Consider the following 18,532-nt stretch of genomic DNA (forward strand, 5'->3'; position numbering starts at 1 on the left):
GGGATGAATATTAATTTGTAAATAACGTGAATAAATTCTAAATAACATTCGGGCTCTCATTTGTGTTAAAGGGCGAAAGTGGGACTGTGGTCTCTACCGATCACTTGCCCTCGAGTCCCCGATCGAAAGCGGCAGCCTTGAGACGAGTTGCAGTCCGGTTCTCGCGTAGTTTAAATGAAGTGAAAGAAACATGTTGGAGGAAGAATTCTGACATCGCCGAAGACCAAGTTGCGCTAATGGGATCTTCGATATTGACCTGTTTGAGGTGTGTGAGCCATTGAGTGGTGTGAAGAGCTTCGGACCCTGAGCTGATCAGCTTTTGCAGAGTGTTCTTTTAGAAGTGGGTACAAGTCGTACATGTTGTTAAATTGCACACGTTTAGAAAATATACATTTCATTTTTTTTCTTTAGAAATTTTTTTTATGTTGTCAGTGTATATAATTGCTCTAACCCGTTGGTAAAATGAAAGGGCAGCATACGGAGAGCCAAGAACGTGCTGATCAGAGGGACCATTGACAGTTAAACAGGTATATTTTACATATGAAACGTGCTCTTGTTTCCTAACATCCTTTACTGTCTCTTTGCCCCCCTCTTCTCCGCCCACCGCCTGTTTCTACGCAGCATCTTAGAACATCTTTCCTCAACCGTCCCACTCTGCCCGTGCACCCCCCTCCACCCTCCCGTGGCTCCCGTCGCCTAGGGCTTTCTGGCTTTGACGAAGAAGATGCCGGAAACGTCGTCCACGCCCACCCTCATGTCTGGCGGCAGTGTGTAGACGCACAGGCGGAGCAGGGAGAGCCCGCTGACCTTCAGGCTGCTGCAGACCTGCGCCTCGTCCAGCGGCACCACGGGGATGCGCACGTTTGGCGCGGCCATGTAGTAGCTCTCGCCCAGGGCCCCGATGAGCAGCACGTGACCCCCGGGCCGCAGCAGGGAGCCCATGCGCCGCAGCGCCGCCGTGAAGGAGGCCACGTCCGGGCTCACGCTCTCCAGGCAGAAGGAGGAGACGAGGCAGTCGGCTCCCGAAGCCGGTAAGGAGCCCGGCGGCAGCGGGCAGGGCTGGTGCACGTCGATGGGCAGGACCTCGGTGACCACCGAGCGCAAGCGAGCCGCCTTCTCGCGCCAGGCAGAGGGGCTGAGAAAGGTGAGGGGGGCAAAGGGGCAAGAGACCATGAAGCCCCGTGTTCTCGTGCCACTTGGGATTTCATGTCTCTGCGTTTGGCAGACAGATGACTGCAAAGCGCCACATGGCTGAACCCTTCGCCTCCGAAGGGAGCTAACGGTGAAGAACTTGGCATCAGTCGTGCTATTTTTCCTACTTATTTTGTTTTTTATTGTTATTTTTCTTTATTCTCTGTTTTTCTACTGTTTCGTCGGATTAACTGTGCACCTTATTTTTATGTGCCATGTTCAGCTCCTCCGTGTGAATTTCCCTGCAGTGATCAATAAAGTTTAATCCCATCCCATCCCGTCCAATCCCGTCCCGTCCCATCCTGTCCAACCCCGTCCCATCTCGTCCCATCTCATGCCACCCCCCACACCCCATCCCATCCTATCTTATCCTGCCATAATTGTATTGCCAGTAGAAACGCTAAGCGAAAGATGCTCCAGTCTTTGGAACAATCAGCAAGGAAATAAGACAAGCTTTTATGAGGCAGCAGCAGAACAAAGTCAGTAACCTAAAAATGATGTAATTAACAGCCATTTATTAGTGAAGATAGAGGCTTCCGCAGTCTTCGGTGCAGCGCTACAGGAAGAGAGCAAGAGGCGGGACGAAAGTGAAGTAAGGGTGACGAGAAGCCGGGTTCCAGGAAAGGAAAGCGAGCTGAAATGTCAGTGGAAACGCTCTGATCTGTGTTCGGTCCCACTTTGTCCAGCCTCACCTGCGTCCCTCCAGCTGGCATACGTGCTGCAGGTATGGCGTCCAGTCAAAGCTGCCTTGTTCCCCGGCCAGCCAGCGCTGCAGCTCGCGCCGGTTGGCTTCCAGGAAGTCTGTGAGCACCACCCGTCCGAAAACCTCGCAGCCGCTCAGCACCTGGTACAGCGTGGGACCGGAGCCCACGTCCACCAGGGTCTCCCCAGTCATATCTCCTGGGGAGGAAGAGGTGGACACGGAAGCAGTTGCGGTGTGCGGACAGTGTATGATGGACGTTGCACGAGGGACATGCACTTGTACCCTGCTGGGCTCCGGTACCCACGTTGCGCAAAGCACTTCACCTCAACTTTAGATGCGCAACGGAACACACAGGAGACGTGTAACTGCGTGACTGTCCCCGAACGCAGAACTCATGAAAGTACTGTACTGCGCTCCGGGAAACACGTTGTAATTAGAAAGGAGGCGACGTTCCTGCGGTGAGGGGCTGGGATGCTCGGTGTGGAAGAGGCCAGGAGGAACGACGTGTGCACAGGGGCGAGAAATGAGAGAGACTCGTGAGAAAAGCAGTGAAGAGACGGGAAGAAAGGGCAAGAAAAGTGGGAAATGAGGGGACTTGGAGAGGAGAAAATGACGGGAGAAGGAAAGGTGAGAGCCGAGCAGACAGACGAAAGGCAACGGGGCTGGAAGGATCAGAGCAGGCGGACGGTACACGAGCACAGGGCCGACAGAATGTTCCGGAATAGAGATGCACAAGCGTACAGCTGTACAAACATAGTTCATCCTCAGCGGTGCCCACTATTATCTCTGCGTTTGTTGAGACCAAATCACCATCCTGGCGCCCGTGACGTGACGAAACACCCTGTGAGATTCCGCAAACGAGAAGCTCGTGGTTATGTGCGCAGGGTTGTTGCCGCTTCGGTACGACGTATTTTTTCGCAGCCGATCCAGCAAATGGTGAAAACATGTAGAGGAAAAAGGGATTCGGCACTTAACCGCAGAAGCCATGAGAACGCTGATGCTGTTATGAAGAGTAGCTCACACACACACACACAGTCGAGCACACGGTCGCACTGCGGTAACGTGAGACTCACCCTCAGTGAAGGCTTGGTGCAGACAGGCCAGTTTCCACGGCACGATGCTGTCGGTCCGAGTGAAGTCTGCCCGCGGGGGCGTGTAATTGTACCGCAGGTACATCGCCGGGTCGAAGCCCTGGTAGCAGCGAGCTATCGCGGCGATGCCCTCCCGGTTGGGCGGCTCCTTCGCCTCCCCCTGGCTCCGCTCCATGCCGGCTGCGCGTCTCTGCGGCGGTGTGCGCTGTGTGGCGCTGGGTGTGCTGGGGGTGTCGGTGCCCGCTTGCTGACCGTTGGGTGTCAGTGGGTCAGGGACTCAGGGACTTTATAGCAGCCTGTGTGAGTGTGTGCACTGGACAGTAATGGAGCCTATGGTCACCTGTGTCCCGGAGCCCCCCCCCCCCCCCCCCCCGGCCCCCACTTATCAGCCGAGATCCCATCTCGCGCCGTGACCACCTGATTGAGCTCCGGCCTGGCGCATCCCCAGCCTCGGGCTCCGATGCCATCTGAGCGAGACCTTTCTTGACATGCACATCCTCTAATGGGTCCCCCAATTCGGCCCGGAGGCCGCGTCGCCTGTTCGCATCCTATCTGCTCATCTTGGCGAACATTTCCTACGAACGTAATCAAATGATTTCTACCAATCGGCTTCTCTCTGCAGCGTCACTGTCCGCCGCGGCTGCCACCCTTCCACTCTTGCAGCTACACCTGAGCCGGCCAGGAGACATCTTGTGCCAAGGAGCGTTATCGTGCTCCAGGTAAGTGGCAAGTGGAAGCCTTTTCATGGGAAGGGTCGTCATACACAAGTGACACAAATAATGTAAGTGCAGTGTCTCTACTCACACTGTCCATTTTCACCAAGCAAGGTACGCTCTCCAGGCCGGCCAGTCGGACCCTGAGCCATGATCTCCCTCCCCTTGCGCAGCCCTGCTGATGGAGCTGTTTTCCTGCTACAAGTTCCTGGTGCTCTAGGCTCTTGTGCGCACTGCTGCTCGTACACCGAACTCCTGTCTTCGAAGGAGTCCGGGGTTCCGACGTGCGAAGACCCACAGAGCAGCAAACACACCAAGACTCAAGGGTGGATTGAGAACTGCAACACAAGGCTCAGCGGCCTTGACTGGAGACTCGCAGCAAGATCGGAGACACGTCCACCTGTACAAGTGCACGTGCGAACAGGTCGAGCTCTTGAGTCCTCGAGGGTATGAACGAAGCAACAGGGGCCCGGTCCTGAAAAGGCCTATTTCCAAGTGGCCAAAAAGTGCCCAGGGAGGCAGACACAGACTCCAGCTTGGAAGCTGGAACAGCGTTTGGACGAAAACTCCCTTTGACACCCTCCTGGGCATGTATTTCGGTCGGTTTTCCTTCAAGGCTGCCGTTTCGTTGGCCGACGGTGTGCGGATGGACGTCCAGCTCTACTCGTGGTGTCCAGGGAGCGCTCTCTGGTCAAGCAAGATGATTCTTGCTCTGTGCTGGGTCTTCGTCCATCAGTCTGCCGCATGACACAGCGCAGTTTCAACAGCTGTTTCACCCCTTGGAGGGGGTTGTTCTCTGTTCTTCCATGTCCACCGAAGGCTCCACTGGGTTATATGGACTGTATGAAAGCAATTGATCAGCTCTCTGTCTGGTATAAACAAGACAGCCGTCTTAACGTCGTCTATCCAACACATCCAAATAAAAAACAAATAAAAACCATCGCTAGCACTGGGAAGAAGGCGCACTAATCCGTCGGCCTGTTTACAACATTTACTTGGCTGTCACGTGTCAACAGGAGTGTCGGACACGTTCGCACTCCGTGACATATTATTTCAATCCTTCTTCATTTCAAGCAAAGCATTCGATTGAGGCTTCAACAGCAGTTCAGCACTGTTCAGCAAAGGAAGGAGAACCTGCTAGACTTTGCCGTCACTCCAGACCTCTCCAAACCTTCACACGCCAGTCTCATATATATTGTTAAGTAGCAGACATCCATCGCTCACACATGAATAGTATTTCACAAGTTTGGGCTGATTTTCGCACACGCTTGATCTCCTTTACAGGACCACCATGACACGCACTGGTTAGACATCGACAGCACCATTAGCACCCGATTCCACCCTAGAGGAACGGAAATGCGATCCAGGTGCCCCAGGAGGCTGCACACCTCGACCGCGCTCCTCTCTATCTTTTTCAGCTACAAAGAGCCTCTGGCTCCAAACGCTCTTCCTGTTCCCTTTGAGGAGCGATCGCCACGACCGCCAGCCTGCAGACACACTGATAGCAGAGCTCTATCCATCGTGAGGACAGATAGGACTTGAGAGATCCAACGATAGAGATCCTCGTGAACCCGCACACTTATCGTCGCTGGCACTATCTTTTTTAACTTCAATTTTTTAAAATGTTTCCATCCATGTCATACTTTTATCTAGATTTTTAAATTTATCATTGCTGGCCCCATCAGCCTTGTACCTTGTTTTACCAAACGTTTATCGTCAAAATCCATATCAGAAAGACGAATGGCCCAAACTCGGTACCCTGAGGTACGCCATCGATCACAGTGAAAAACGCACAACGCTGTCTGTTAGCTGGTCATTCTCCTCATATCTAAATGAACTGACCTGGAGACGAGCTGTCCTTACTTTTATGATCAGGCCATTAAAGAGAACTTTGTCAAATGCTTTGCGTAACTCTAACTGAATCGTTGTTTCCAGCAGGTGCCTTCATTGCGCACTCAAACATCGGTAAGTGAGTCATGTTCCACCCGTTCTATATGCAGCTCACTTTGACACTGTCCAAAGGCAGGAGCTCTAAAAACTGTAATACCTGCTCCTCTTTGGTATTGTAGCAACTTTTTATTACTTTTCCATGCAACCTCCCAGCTGGCCTTTCCTCCTGTCACGATCTATCAATCAACTTGGGCAACTCACTCATCTTCCTACCTCCTCGGCTAAGAGTCTGGGAGTAACGACTGACTCAAGTCCGTCTTTCTCTCAGCACATCGAACGATATGTATTTAAAAAAAAACTAGGAAGGTGATCAGGAATCGTTGATATTCTGGTAAAGTTTTATGCAGCTACTTGTGTGATGAACATTGGTTCATATGGTGGAAAGAAACTAGCTGTACCTAAGAATCACACATCTGCATCTATGTTCCTTTCTCCTAATGTAATGAACAAACTGTATTTTCTATGAGATGTTCGTCGCTTTGGAGAAAAGCGTCTGATAAATGAATACATGTAAATGTAATGTAACTTACTGTATTGCTGCAAATGGACCTTTTCATTTTACGTATTACTTCCATAGCTCCACACCGGCGTCATGACACATCCGACCCTTGGTCGGGACTGCACTGGACCCTCTCTACACTGGACCCCTTGTCCACCAGGACCACAGTGTTGTGGATGCCACTGCCTTCTGTCTGCTGAACAGAGCTTACTCCTGCTGGGAAAGAGGGGCAATATCGTGAGGGACATGTTTTTGACTCCTCCTGTGTGTTGAGCACAGTTCAGCCTGAGCTGCTGGGATAGAAGCTTCAGGAAGTGTAGGTAGATACATCCACTGTGTACTGGAGTTTAGACTGCTAACTGCTGGACCACAGTCAATTCAGCTGCAGCTCTGCAGTATGTAGAGTCATAGTTCCAGTCATGGCCATGTGCAGCACTGGAACACCTCAAGGCACAGTCTTGGCCCTCTTCTTGTTCACCCAGTAGACCCTGGACTTCAGAGTCATGTCACCTGCAGAAGGTGTCAGATGGAAGCAAATGCAGCTCAGTGCTGGAGAGTCTAATGAAACGGTGCTGGACTTCAGGAGGTCCACCATGTTCAGCAGCCAGGAGAGGAACTGGAGGTAGTGGGGACGTTCGGGACATTCGGGGACCTGGTTGAGCCCCTGGTCACGCCACAGATCTTCTGCCAGTTTGTGATTGTTGTTGTAATGATATGCAACAAATGGCTTTCATTTTGGTCCACATTATAGAGAGAACCAAAGGTCTGATGGTCCAGAAAGGGGTTTGTTGAGCAGATGCAGGGACTGTGGAGATACAGAGGCGGAGAAACCACGATGAACATTTAAAAATGCCAATATCAGTTTGCACCTGACTAATATTAGCATCCTAAGTGAGGTTCAAAGACATGCCGGCCCCTTCTGGAATCCAGAAACATGGCTGTGTGTACATGTACGTGTCTGAAATCAAAGCCAAAGGTCATTAGTAGTGATGGACAGCATTGTTCATTCATTGTCACCTGTTACTGGGACCACAGCTGTCTGGCTTCCATCACTGGAGGAATTTTGGGTAAGAACCATGACTGAAGGTACCAGAGCAGGAACGGTGCTTCCAGCTCACGGGTCCGACCGCTACTCGACCGACTGCTCCAAGAAAGAGGAAGGATGAGTGTGAAAGCAGCTCTACATACGTTGCAATCATCATCACGTGTCGCGATCATCAGACCGTGAGCGCCGGTCACTTCCAGCGTTCGTGTTAATGTAGCCCCCGTTCACGCGTCGTCTCCCGCTGGTGAGCACAATTACGTTGTCCGCAGCGACAACTTGAAGAGCACATTTGACGGTTCTGGGGACATTTCCAACGTTCTTCCTGTAAAGACGTGACCACCCAGCACTGGGCTCCAGTGATACCGGGGCTCCTGCTCTTCTTTGTTGTGTCTGCGGCGGAACGTGAACCCCGTCGCCACCCTGATGGAGAATGGAAGGAATTATGGGATTATGAGACCCCTGGTCTCTTGACGCCTGGGGTCAGACTGGGCCGTTCAGTGAGCAATAACAGTGTTTGCGGTGCTAAAAATACCCCACAGTAAAGACCCCCTGGAAAGGAGAAGTGGGGGAATCAGGCCGAGGGGGACGGAATGACACGTTGATCAGAAATGTTCCGGGCAGCGAACCTAAAGTATGTGCTTGCAGAGAGAGAGGGAGGAGGAGTGAAGCAGCGAAATGAGACAGGAGTGCCGGAATGTTCCGCACACAGGAATCGCTTCTCTACCGGAGCCCTTCGTTCTCCCGCAGCCGCCTCGACTTTACATCGACATCTCGCGTCGGTCGATGTCTGTCCACCACCGAGCGTTGCTGTCTTCATCATATTTTTCTCATTTGTCCCTTTTCTCCAAGACACCTACGTTAGATTTTCATGAAGCAAATTCGTCGGAAGCAGGACGCAGTTCAGCTCAGGTTCAGAACGTTGCTCGGCTGTGCCGAGAACTATCCTAACAGCAGGGACCTCTTGGGATCTGATCGTGCAACCTTCCGGCTACAAGAGTATGTCGCTGACCACTGTACCGTCCGCCCCCCCGGCTTTTGCGCTCAGTTATTTGCACTTTTTCCCACAACGTCTGCAAAGCATTACTCGCTTATGCTCTCGTACTTCATATCGCATATAGTGTAGCTGCTACAGTACCGCTTCTTGTACTGCTGTCGCTGTCCGGAAATTGATCCCTGCGCTATTTATTAAATACAAACTGCACACAAGAGGCTCGTTGGGCTTCGGGGGCCACCAGCTGACGCCTGACGTGCGCAAGACGTCTCTCGCAGGGTCATCGTGGAAAAACACGCATCATAAAGAACTCTTTTCCCGAAATCTGCAACAAGGGAACTCGGAGAATTCAGGAAAGGCACAAGAAGGAAGTTTGGAAGTGAAAACAACGTTTATTGTAAAAAACAAAGTAAGGAATTCAGTTTAATAAATAAAACTCTCCACCACACCTGTACTATAGAGATCTCTGGTGCGGACGATAATGCAAACGTTTATCAATATATCATTTCGATTTATTGTATGGTTTTTTAACTCTACAAGAGACTGCATACACAAAAATGCATTTTTGCACTATATATTAATCTCCTCACAATCTGTAGCTAAATACATACGAATAAGATCATGAAATGAGGCCTTCTTTCTCTCCACACTCCTGTCATTTTTCTTGCAGAACCACCAGGTACTTTCCTTTTGCACGTTCACATGTGAAGTTCTGTACCTCACCACCTGTCCTGATAAGGAACAAAGGCCGGAACCCACTAACCACCCTCCTCCCTCCTTCCTTCCCTCTATATCTATGTCTATAGCTATATCTATATCTATGCCTACGTCTATGTCTATATCTATATCTCTCTACGTCTCTTGATCCTTCAGTCCACCTGTGCTAAACGTTACGCCCCTGATCACTATGGATCTTTGCTGATGTCCCGTCTTTCACGTTGTCCGTTGTCTACCTCTGCCGAGTCCCCTCTTGCCTTCAGTCACAGCAAGGTGTTGTTTCTTGGCTGTGATCATAAAAACCCCTTAAGTTCCTCACTGTTCCTGGGACTCGGCTCCTCTGCGGCACCTCGACGACTCAAACTGTGCCCGGGCCTGATGACCTCATGGGAATTGTCCCCAGCTATGGGCGCATACAGCGTGTTCCACCAGTCCACCATCCAATAGAAGCTTCACTTGGAATAGAGGCGAACGTCCAGGTTCTACGGAAAATGCCCTTTTCTATGCTGTTTCCCTGTTAATGTAGCCCCCAGATATGCTGCACGCGTTGCTATTTAGTCCAGTTAATTTCTCACTGTGCTATAAGTCCCTCCCTCTAGCTACGACCCACCATCTAACCGTCACCCCTTCGTCTGACCGCCCCGTCCCTCCCTCCCTCCCTCCGCTTCAGCCCCTCTGGGCCTCCTGTGATGTGGACCGTCCCAGAGACCGGGGCACTTTGGCAAAGTCCATCCTCATGGGCTCTGGAGGCGGCAGGGCCCTTGTGATGTCCTCCACGGCCCTCTTGTGCGGGCAGGCGCCGTCGGGCACGGAGAAGGGCCGGAGCTCTTCCGCGGTGTGAGGGGCCCCACGGCCCAGCCTAAGCCCGAGCTCGGCGGGGGCGAACAGGGGCAGCGGCAGCGTGTTCCTGTAGGGGAGCTGCTGGTGCTCCCTCACGCCCTGTTCCAGGGTCCCCAGGCGGATCACGCCGGAAGGACAGCTTTGCACCAGCCTGCGCGCCTCCCACTGGCGAGAGAAGGACTCGCGGCGAGACCCGTCCACTTCGTGCACCGTCTGCCTGCAGGGGGCCACGGCAGAGGTTCAGAGGTCAACGCGCGTCCGCAGAGCCGGAGGTGAGGCCGAGGTATAGAGGCGTGTCAGTAAAACAGGAGGGAAAAATAACTCTCAGTTACAGTGTCGCTCTGGACGTACGCAGTAACGCCTGGAATTACAGTCTCTGCTCTATATTAGCCGTCGCAGCGCGAAGATGCTGTAGAGCAGAGTAAAACCAGGGTGCTGCGAACGCACAGCTGTGTATCTGTGTGGAAGACGTGAAGCGGTGCTGTGAGCCCCGAGAATCGAACGCGTCGCCACTCCCACCTGTCCCGAGGCCGCGTGTTGAGCCGCAGGCTGTGCCAGTCGGCGCTGTAGCTCTCCCGCCGCGCCTGGTTCTCCTCCCGCACGCTGACCCCCGTCGCCGCGCCGTAGCCCGTCATCCCCGCCGCCTCCTCGTCCCTCTTCTGGCCGCCCGAGCGCTTCCTGAGCGCGATGCGTCTCCCGGTGCTGTCGGCTCGCTGGCGCCGTCCCGCTCCCCGCAACGAGGGCTGCCGTGTGCTGACCGCAGCGACCGACCGCAGCGGGTTTATATAGACGGCCTGGCGCTATTTCCTAGCAATGGCCTCATGCACAAGTGTGGTGCGGAGACACCGGACACCAAGCTCCGCGATGCGTCACTGGGCCGGGATGGACTGACGGTGCCACGTGACGCAAGAGTCAAGTCATTTATCCCCCCTCCCCAAATACCACACTCCTTTACTGCCTGCTGTTCCCAGTTCATGGGCAAATGAGCCCATAATGTAGTACAGTACCATAGTACACTAAAGCCTCTGATGTTCAGGCACACTGAGCTGTGGCGATAAAGGCTTTGACACACACACACACACACACACACACACACACACACGCTGGACAGACTGTCACACTGACGATGACTGACAGATGAAATCTGAACAGAAATCATGGCCCGTGGTCACTGTGGGGGGGTCTTGGGGGGGTCGCAGTGGAGTCTCCGTGGGCTGAACATCTGCAGGATTTTTCAGGGGCATTTTCTCTCAATTTTTACGCCACACCAACAGCGGCCAGTGGACAAGCGGGAGAATTTTAGTGTTTCTCTCTTATTCTCATACAGTGTGCGTTTGCCCCCCCACCCCCGGCCTTGTTCAGCCTGCCACTACATCCCTGCTCCACGTACACGTGTGTACGACGTGTTTCCCGACCGCTCTGTGTCCGTTCGGTTTGAGACTCAGTTCAGTTTTCAGCAAATTATATCATTATTATTATAGTAGGTTACGGATGAGGAGGAGGGAATATTTCGTATCCTCATGGGGACAAGTTAAAATTATTTACTTGCTCTGTACATCCTTGAGTAAATTAAATAACTTACTATTTTTATTGGTAAAACTTGACACCGCTGGGTACTTTCCTGAAGAGCTTGGGGCCGCATACCCCTTAAGGGTACAACAGCAGGTGCTCTGCTGCCGTCCTTTCCCTCGCGCCGCGATTCCAGCTCGTTTCCCGTCGGAATGCGGCAGCGGACGAGTCCCCTGCGGTCGCGCTCACGTGCTGGACCTCGACCCTTCTCCCCGCTCCTGGTGTCGTGTTACTGCGGACGCAGCGCCGTGACAGAGTGTGTCGCTCTTAGAGAGTGACATCAGCCCTCCCCCCCCCCCCCCCCCCACACACACACACACACACACACACACACACACACACACACACACACACACACACACACACACACACACACACACACACACACACACACACACACACACACACACACACACACACACACACACGTACCTCTCCTGCTGTCGGTACCTTCAGCGGAACGTATCGTTATTCTCCAGTGAAAAAAATCGACAGTGCAATAATATATGAACAGGGTATTATAATAGTTTAATATGGTAAAATAATGACTTCTTTAATACCAATACTAGTCAAGTAAGACTGAGGACTGGTTTTGCGTAACTGCTGGTCTTTCCACTAAAACCATCACGTGTTCGACTGGAGCTCTGCACTTGTACGATGTTCAGCAGTCAGTACAGAACACAGTAAATGCTGTAAATGTGATGAACCGGTGGACCGAAGGCCCCCTTTCGAAGTCTCTTGGAACGCAGAGCGAGCAGCTGGGAGGACGGTGGCGCCGAGTGACCCCCCCCCAGCTGTCGACCCCACGCGGAACCGCGGGCGTCTCTCCTGTCAACATCTCCATGGCGCTTATGTCCGGGCTGCTAATGCAAGAGCAGCTGTGCGGGGGGGGGGGGTCGCGTTTCCGAGTCCGCTCAGCCCAGTTCCCCCAGCAACCTTCACAGACACGGGGGTCCTGGCGTCAGCAGGGCTGTAGGCCAGCAGAGCCACACCTGAGAGAAAGGTGGGCAGATTGAAGGGGGAGGGGGTGACACCAACAGTCATGTTGGGACAGGAGGGGACAAAGAGGCAGAGGACCAGGGCCATTCGGAATGGAGAGCAGAGGGAGGCTAATGGAGGCAGCCTGTGGTTCACCAGGTCTTTGCTGGCGTTGCAGCTCATCTTTCCAGAACGTTCCAGGTTCTATCGAGTTCCAATAACAAGGCAGAAAAAACCTCAAAAACTGTTTATTACAGCTGTACACGGTCTTCCCACGTTTTACCCCATGGCGGACGGCTGCCCGGCCGCACTCTGTCCGCCGTGTCACGCCTACGCTCCCCGTCTGGGTCACAGCACAGCTCTTGGTGTTCCAGAAACTTCCGTAGCAGATACCGGAAGGGGAAAGGCCCCAGGAAAGAGGTAATGCAGCAAAAATAAAAGACATAAATGAACACGTCATGTACTAATCTACTAATATAATGATGAGTAAATATCCGGAATAAAATAAATCAGAATGATACAAAGAGTAAGTAATAATGGGATTATGAGGACAGTAAGTACACTGCATCACGGGGGGTCTTCCTACAAGGCAGGAAACACCCGAGACCCAGTGCTGCGAATCGCCGTCACTCCCGACACCGGCAGGAGCTCCGTGGTTCACCGCGTCGTCCACTGCGTTGTCCACTTCGAGGACACACACTAGTCCACACACACTGCGCACAGACACACACATTTTGAGGGTACGTTTGACTGTATCCCACAACAGCATTTTTTTCTGTTCAAAATCCAGAGTAACAGCTTTCCAACTCCCTCCATCTCAGCGCAACAATTCTACATTTACCATAGTATTTCCAGCCAATTGTAATGTGACCCCAAAAAAGAAAAAAAAGACTCTTCCGCAGCGATCATTGGCCGCAGAAAGTCCCCACGTTAGAGTCTCCGAGCACCACGCACACTTCTTAAGTCTCACAGCGTCTGAAAGCGTCACCGACGCTCTGAACCCCCGACGTGATCCCTTCGACAGTCAGAGCCGATCTTCGTGGTCCTGCGACGGCTTTCTGAAGGCGCTCCGGTTTCCTCTCCCAAACGCGCAGCGAAAGAGTCCTTACGGTGTTCGGCTGAGCGGATCCACTTGCGGCGAGACGGCGATTCGGACCTTTAACCTTCTGCCCGTCGGCCACGTGCTGCAGCGGGGGGAGGGGGGGTAACAAGTTGACAAATTACGTCCAAATGAAATCTTTTGCTTGGACTCCAAATGTCTCTCCCTCTCAACTGACCCCTCAAGGCTGATAGTGGAGCAGCGAACGGAGCTGCGGGGAACGTCTGCCCAACGTGGCGAAACGGCTCCCGCGGACCGGAGCAAGGCATTCTGGGAAGAGCAGGGCCTCGGCGATAGACCGGCAGCAGGCTCGAGTCGCCGCCGTGGACGTCTATGAGCGAGGCTTTGCGGACGTGGAAAAGGGCCAGAAAAGTTACTCCCAGTTGAGGTTTTACCGCAGTGCATTTCAGGTACCTTTGCTGGAGTAAACTGTTCTCCAGCCTCAGGCACCATGTCGCACTTTCCAAGAGCGTTTCTCCACTCAGCCGGCTCAGTCGGACGTTTTAAAGAGTAAAGCGGGGACATAAAATAGCGAAGAGCCTCCAGCGTACGTGGCAGTCCTGTTCACGCTGCCTGCCACCGTGTGCCCGCAGTCAGGAGACCTTTGCCGGGAGTAGAGCGCCCCCTAGGCGCCGGCAGGCGTCGCTACAGGGCGAAGTCAATCGAGGGACCGCTCCACACCGCCGTCATCCTCGTCGTCATTGTTGATGTCGCTGCCGCTGTCTTGGGCGCCGTCCAGCGCGTCGCTGTCCAGCTCCTCCTCTTCCTCGTCCCTGGGAAACGCCTGATGGGCTCTTCTCAGCAGGAAAGGAAGCCTGAGGGTGGCATCTTCCTCGTCGTCGTCATCGTCGTCGTCGTCCCGCTTGGGGTACATGCTCCGTGCTTTCGCCACAAAGTCCTGCGCTGCATCCAGGTAGATGAGACGGTCCTGGGGGGAAACGGGTCGGGGGGGGGGCACGCACACACACACACACACACGCAAACAGAGGAAGACCTTGGATGAAGAAGGAAGATGTTTCTGGATTCAGAAGGTTTGTTCCCTCTCTTCCCTGTCTGCATATTACTGTGATCTTAGGGAAACCTGTACCTGTCCTTGGTGACCTTCATGGAAAAGTCTCATTGGTGTCTTACTCAGTGGTCAAGTGTCCAGCAAAGCCCTTTTGGTGCCCAGGTACCTCTAGGAGACGTCTCTCCGTGAATCATGACCTTTGTGAGGAGCTGCTGGCACCCTGCGCGAGTAAACGTCCCCGACCGGACACGCTAACGGAGGGACAGAGAGACGGACGGACGGACGGACGGACGGACGGACGGCGTTTCTCCGTCTTTCGTTCAACGTTACAGCGAAGCTCTCTGAGCCTCGCTCACGTCGTCCGTGTGGTTTTCTGCGCGCAGCAGGTGCGTGTCGCCGTCCTCACCAGGGTGAACATGTATCTCTCGGGCGGCGGCTCCTTGCTGTCAAAGATGGAGGTCTCCGTGTGCAGGATGCTGAGCAGGGCGCGGGCCTCAGGCGCGTTGTGCATCCGGTCAAAGGACGTGCTCGTCGACACCGTCAGCAGGGCCTCGGCCTCGGCCACGAACCCTGCGGGTGGACACGGACAGGTGCGGACAAAGGACTGGAAGACATCGCGGAAAGGACCCTCGCGCTGCAGGCGGACCTGTTCGTTCCAGACAGTTTTCAAACCCGGTGCACTGATTGACACACACGTTTATGTGAGGCACCGCGAGGCTTTAATGAAGGGACTCAACGTCGCTCTTAAGGATGTACTACATGTACCGTATACTGTACTGTATATAATGACGTTACTATGAATTTCACATATTAATCACACATTTAATGAAACCATACAAATTATCTGGATACAAAACCATATTTATCATATGAATGATACCATATATGCGTATTGCAGACGTATATTTGATCCACGGGGGGGTGCGGCGGCACGGCGGGTTTGGCCTGTGCCTGCTCTTGGGTGGGTCTGGGGTTCGAGTCCCTCTTGGGGTGCCTTGCAATAGACTGGCGTCCCGTCCTGGGTGTGTCCCCTCCCCCTCCGGCCTTGTGCCCTGTGTTGCCGGGTTAGGCTCCGATTCGCCGTGACCCCACTCAGGATAAGCAGTTGTAGACATTGTGTGTGTGTGTGTATTTGATCCAAATTCCTTCTCTGCACCCATGCTCACCGAGGTCCTCCAGGATAAGCTTCCATCTGTCTCTCACACCGCGCCGCACCTCCCTCATGGCGTTGATGTCCACACTGAGACGCCGGTACCCCTGCGGGAGACGACCAGGTCGGGGGGCTGTAAGTAGAGGGTCGCAGACCGGGAGCTCGAAGGGAACGACACACAAGGGGACTCTCACTGCTCTTATGCGTCCTCCTGCAGGACTCCGCTGTTACAGAGGACCGTTCAGCCACTTGAAGGATGACGCCTGAGCACCACCTACCGGCCACTGACTCCACACACAGCCTGCGCCCGTGTCCAGCTGGGCTGCAGGAACACCTTGTTCCTACGGTGTGCGTACTGGGGAAGCAGGAGGCCGTGGGGCCCCTAATTTGCAAGAGGTCCTTCATTTACCCTCCGCACTCAAACCAACAAACACACACACACACAACAGCTAGAAAGGTGTATGTTCTACGTTGTATCCTCACCCAGTATTCACCACTGTTACTAGAACTGCACCCTCAGCACAACATATTATTGATAATTATTGATAACTGATAATTATTACTATTATTATTATCAAGAAGAAGAAAATACACTGGTACAATCAAGGAACTGGGTGAAGTGACAGAAGCCCCAAGGTATTGATCAGAAAAACAAAATAGGAAAAGGCAGCAAATGATGAAGCGAGAGCGTTAATGTTCCGCCGGCCGCTAGAGCCCCTCCTGCACCTGGGAGCCTCTCTGCGTCTTGGAGCGCTTCTGCAGCAGGTTGTAGAGCTCCCGATCGTCGTCCCGCTCCGAGTGGCTCGGGTCCCCTGGCTCGCTCCACAGATTCGTCTCCTGGTCTCGCCTCTTCTTCGCCTCCAGGTCGAAATACAGCAGCGCATTTCCACTAAAGCGCACGCACGCACACACACACAAAGGCATAAAGAATCAGGTCACAGATCCTGTAGCCAAAAACTTTACCAGCTCAGTGAAAAGATCAGCCCAGGGGGTCCCTGCTGTGCTTCCAAGGTATCAGCATATGCAGCGGTGTCAGCGTGTCGACAGGTGTTATAGCATTTAGTGAGTGAGTGTGTGTGTGTGTGTGTGTGTGTGTGTGTGTGTGTGTGTGTTTCTACGGCACTTGTCAAAAGTGTGAATCCACTTGCTAGGCACTATTTTTCTTCTCTGGTTTTCATTTGGTGAAAAAGTTACATGGGGAAATGAGGTGTCCTGTGTCCCCAGCTCTTCTGCCCAGTTGGTCCCGCACAGGTGTGGTCCAGGTCACTCGCACTTTTGACTGGTAGCCCACGTATGTGGAGCGAGCGGTCGGAACATTCCGGTACCTCAGTAAAGGACTCTTTTCCTCCGGTTCATCGTCGTCGTCGTCCCCGCTGCAGCAGCAGCAGCAGAAGTGAGCGCAGAAGGCCGTGAAGGATGCCCCCATGGCAGGACGTGGGCCGAAACCTGGCAGCTGACGGTCAGACAGCAAAGTGACAGAACAAGAGTGAGAAAAGGAGACGCCGACCATTTTTTGAGCAAACGGCTAAACCTTTGGTCCATCCTCTGAAAGGATGAACGTCCAGCCAACCTTCAGTGTTCTTTTGCTGCGTAAAAATCCTTCTACCCAAAGTGACAAAGTGCCCTCCTAAGTCCTTCACCCGAACAATTTGGGTTCGATACCTCTCGGAAAGGCAACACGACAACTTCTGGCGGCTCTCGAAGCAGATTTCAGGTTTATGCTTTTGTTCAATAGGCTACTTGGCTGGACCCATGAAATATGTCCAGGTACACACTCAGTGCTGCGTTTAGTTCAGCTCAGCTCAGCTCACACTTCTGCGTTTCGCACTTTATCTGCCACAATCTCCTCTGGGAGATCAATACACTGGGCTTCAGGGTTGTGATCGCATATGCGCCGTGTGGCACCGCCCTTAGAGATGCCCTTGTCTCTTGAGGTCAACACTGGTACCTGGTCGAGATCCCGCTCACAGCCCGTGAACCCTTCCTATCCTCGCCTGGCGATCAGTGCTGCCTCCTGCCAATATCCCTCTTGGACAGACATCCAACAGACCACAGAAGAGACCACAAGACAGACCTGGAGAAGGTTTCCAATCCAGATAGATCCAGAGACAGTTTAGCCAGTATCACATATCCTTGAGTGTCCCTCAAGATCTCAGAAGTCTTTAGCCCAAAAAGAGCCTTTGGTTTCCATCACGTTTGTCCGTCTTGATCCCGATGAAGGTTTGGTCTTGTCCCCGGACGCCTGCCAGGTGAGCTTAACTGAGCTCTGAGCTCCAACCAGTGGAGCTGCACTTGAAGGTGGAAAGAAGCATCGGCAGTAGAGCAGAGCAGAGCAGAGCAGATCTTCTCTGCCTCCCTGGGCTCTTCAACAGACCTTCTAAATAAGTCATATCTCAGTCATGTGAGCAGCAGCACAGAAGCGCAGTCCCTGCAGCCATACAGTCTCAGCCACCCCCCACTCCCACCGCCGGCATCCGACCTCTCGCTGCAGCCTAAAGTAGCAGATGGGGGTGATGTGAAGGAGTCCAACAGCAAAGGCTTTCACTCCATCTATAGAATCACCCTGAAAAAGACTCTTTTTCCCATGTCATCTGATTCCTATTTTTACACCTCCGCCATCACCGCCGGTCATTTCCTCCAGCTTTATCAATGCCCAATCCATGGTTGCCAGGGAAACGGTGGAATGCAAAACGAAGAATTTATACATTGCCAAAAATAAACGTCCTATTTCAGCCCCATCAAAAGAAAATTGACCACAGGATGAGTTAAAGAGCTCATCAACTACTGCAGGGGTGTGTCCTTTACACAGCGCCACACACACACACACACACACAAGTGGCCATCGACCCAATATAACTCACCTTTGCAGCTGTGTTTGTAATGGACTTTGTTTGTTCAAAAGTTAAACTCCTTTCTCATGTGGTGTTTTTTCCCCACCCCTGGACTGGACTGGACTGTACTTGTGCTGAAGTCTCCCTGCCTGCACC

The 18,532-nt window shown here is 53.0% G+C and overlaps 3 protein-coding genes across 4 annotated transcripts; all 3 read right to left on the reverse strand.

The window, feature by feature from the left end:
• Positions 1-696: 696 nt before the first annotated feature.
• On the reverse strand, positions 697-3,288 carry pnmt (phenylethanolamine N-methyltransferase). The gene is made up of 3 exons (XM_029246551.1): positions 2,968-3,288; positions 1,884-2,091; positions 697-1,135 (listed from the first exon to the last, which is right to left on the reverse strand). The coding sequence occupies exons 1-3, from the start codon at positions 3,158-3,160 to the stop codon at positions 697-699; spliced, it is 840 nt and encodes a 279-aa protein (XP_029102384.1). The 5' UTR covers positions 3,161-3,288.
• Positions 3,289-8,555: 5,267 nt separating this feature from the next.
• On the reverse strand, positions 8,556-12,470 carry LOC108919122 (titin-cap (telethonin)). The gene is made up of 3 exons (XM_018726905.2): positions 12,246-12,470; positions 10,260-10,540; positions 8,556-9,957 (listed from the first exon to the last, which is right to left on the reverse strand). The coding sequence occupies exons 1-3, from the start codon at positions 12,468-12,470 to the stop codon at positions 9,567-9,569; spliced, it is 897 nt and encodes a 298-aa protein (XP_018582421.2). The 3' UTR covers positions 8,556-9,566.
• A 1,013-nt stretch (positions 12,471-13,483) lies between these two features.
• On the reverse strand, positions 13,484-17,878 carry LOC108919523 (melanoregulin-like). 2 transcript variants are annotated; one of them, XM_018727520.2, is made up of 6 exons: positions 17,620-17,878; positions 16,871-16,998; positions 16,272-16,434; positions 15,562-15,652; positions 14,802-14,965; positions 13,484-14,314 (listed from the first exon to the last, which is right to left on the reverse strand). In XM_018727520.2, the coding sequence occupies exons 2-6, from the start codon at positions 16,969-16,971 to the stop codon at positions 14,045-14,047; spliced, it is 789 nt and encodes a 262-aa protein (XP_018583036.1). In that variant the 5' UTR covers positions 16,972-16,998; positions 17,620-17,878; the 3' UTR covers positions 13,484-14,044. The 2 variants fall into 2 exon arrangements, with proteins under 2 accessions (XP_018583036.1, XP_018583043.1); XM_018727527.1 differs by lacking the exon at positions 17,620-17,878 and adding an exon at positions 17,208-17,282.
• Positions 17,879-18,532: the final 654 nt, after the last annotated feature.

The sequence above is a fragment of the Scleropages formosus genome, chromosome 20 (assembly GCF_900964775.1).
Source record: "Scleropages formosus chromosome 20, fSclFor1.1, whole genome shotgun sequence".
In the NCBI taxonomy this organism is placed as follows: Eukaryota; Metazoa; Chordata; class Actinopteri; order Osteoglossiformes; family Osteoglossidae; genus Scleropages; species Scleropages formosus.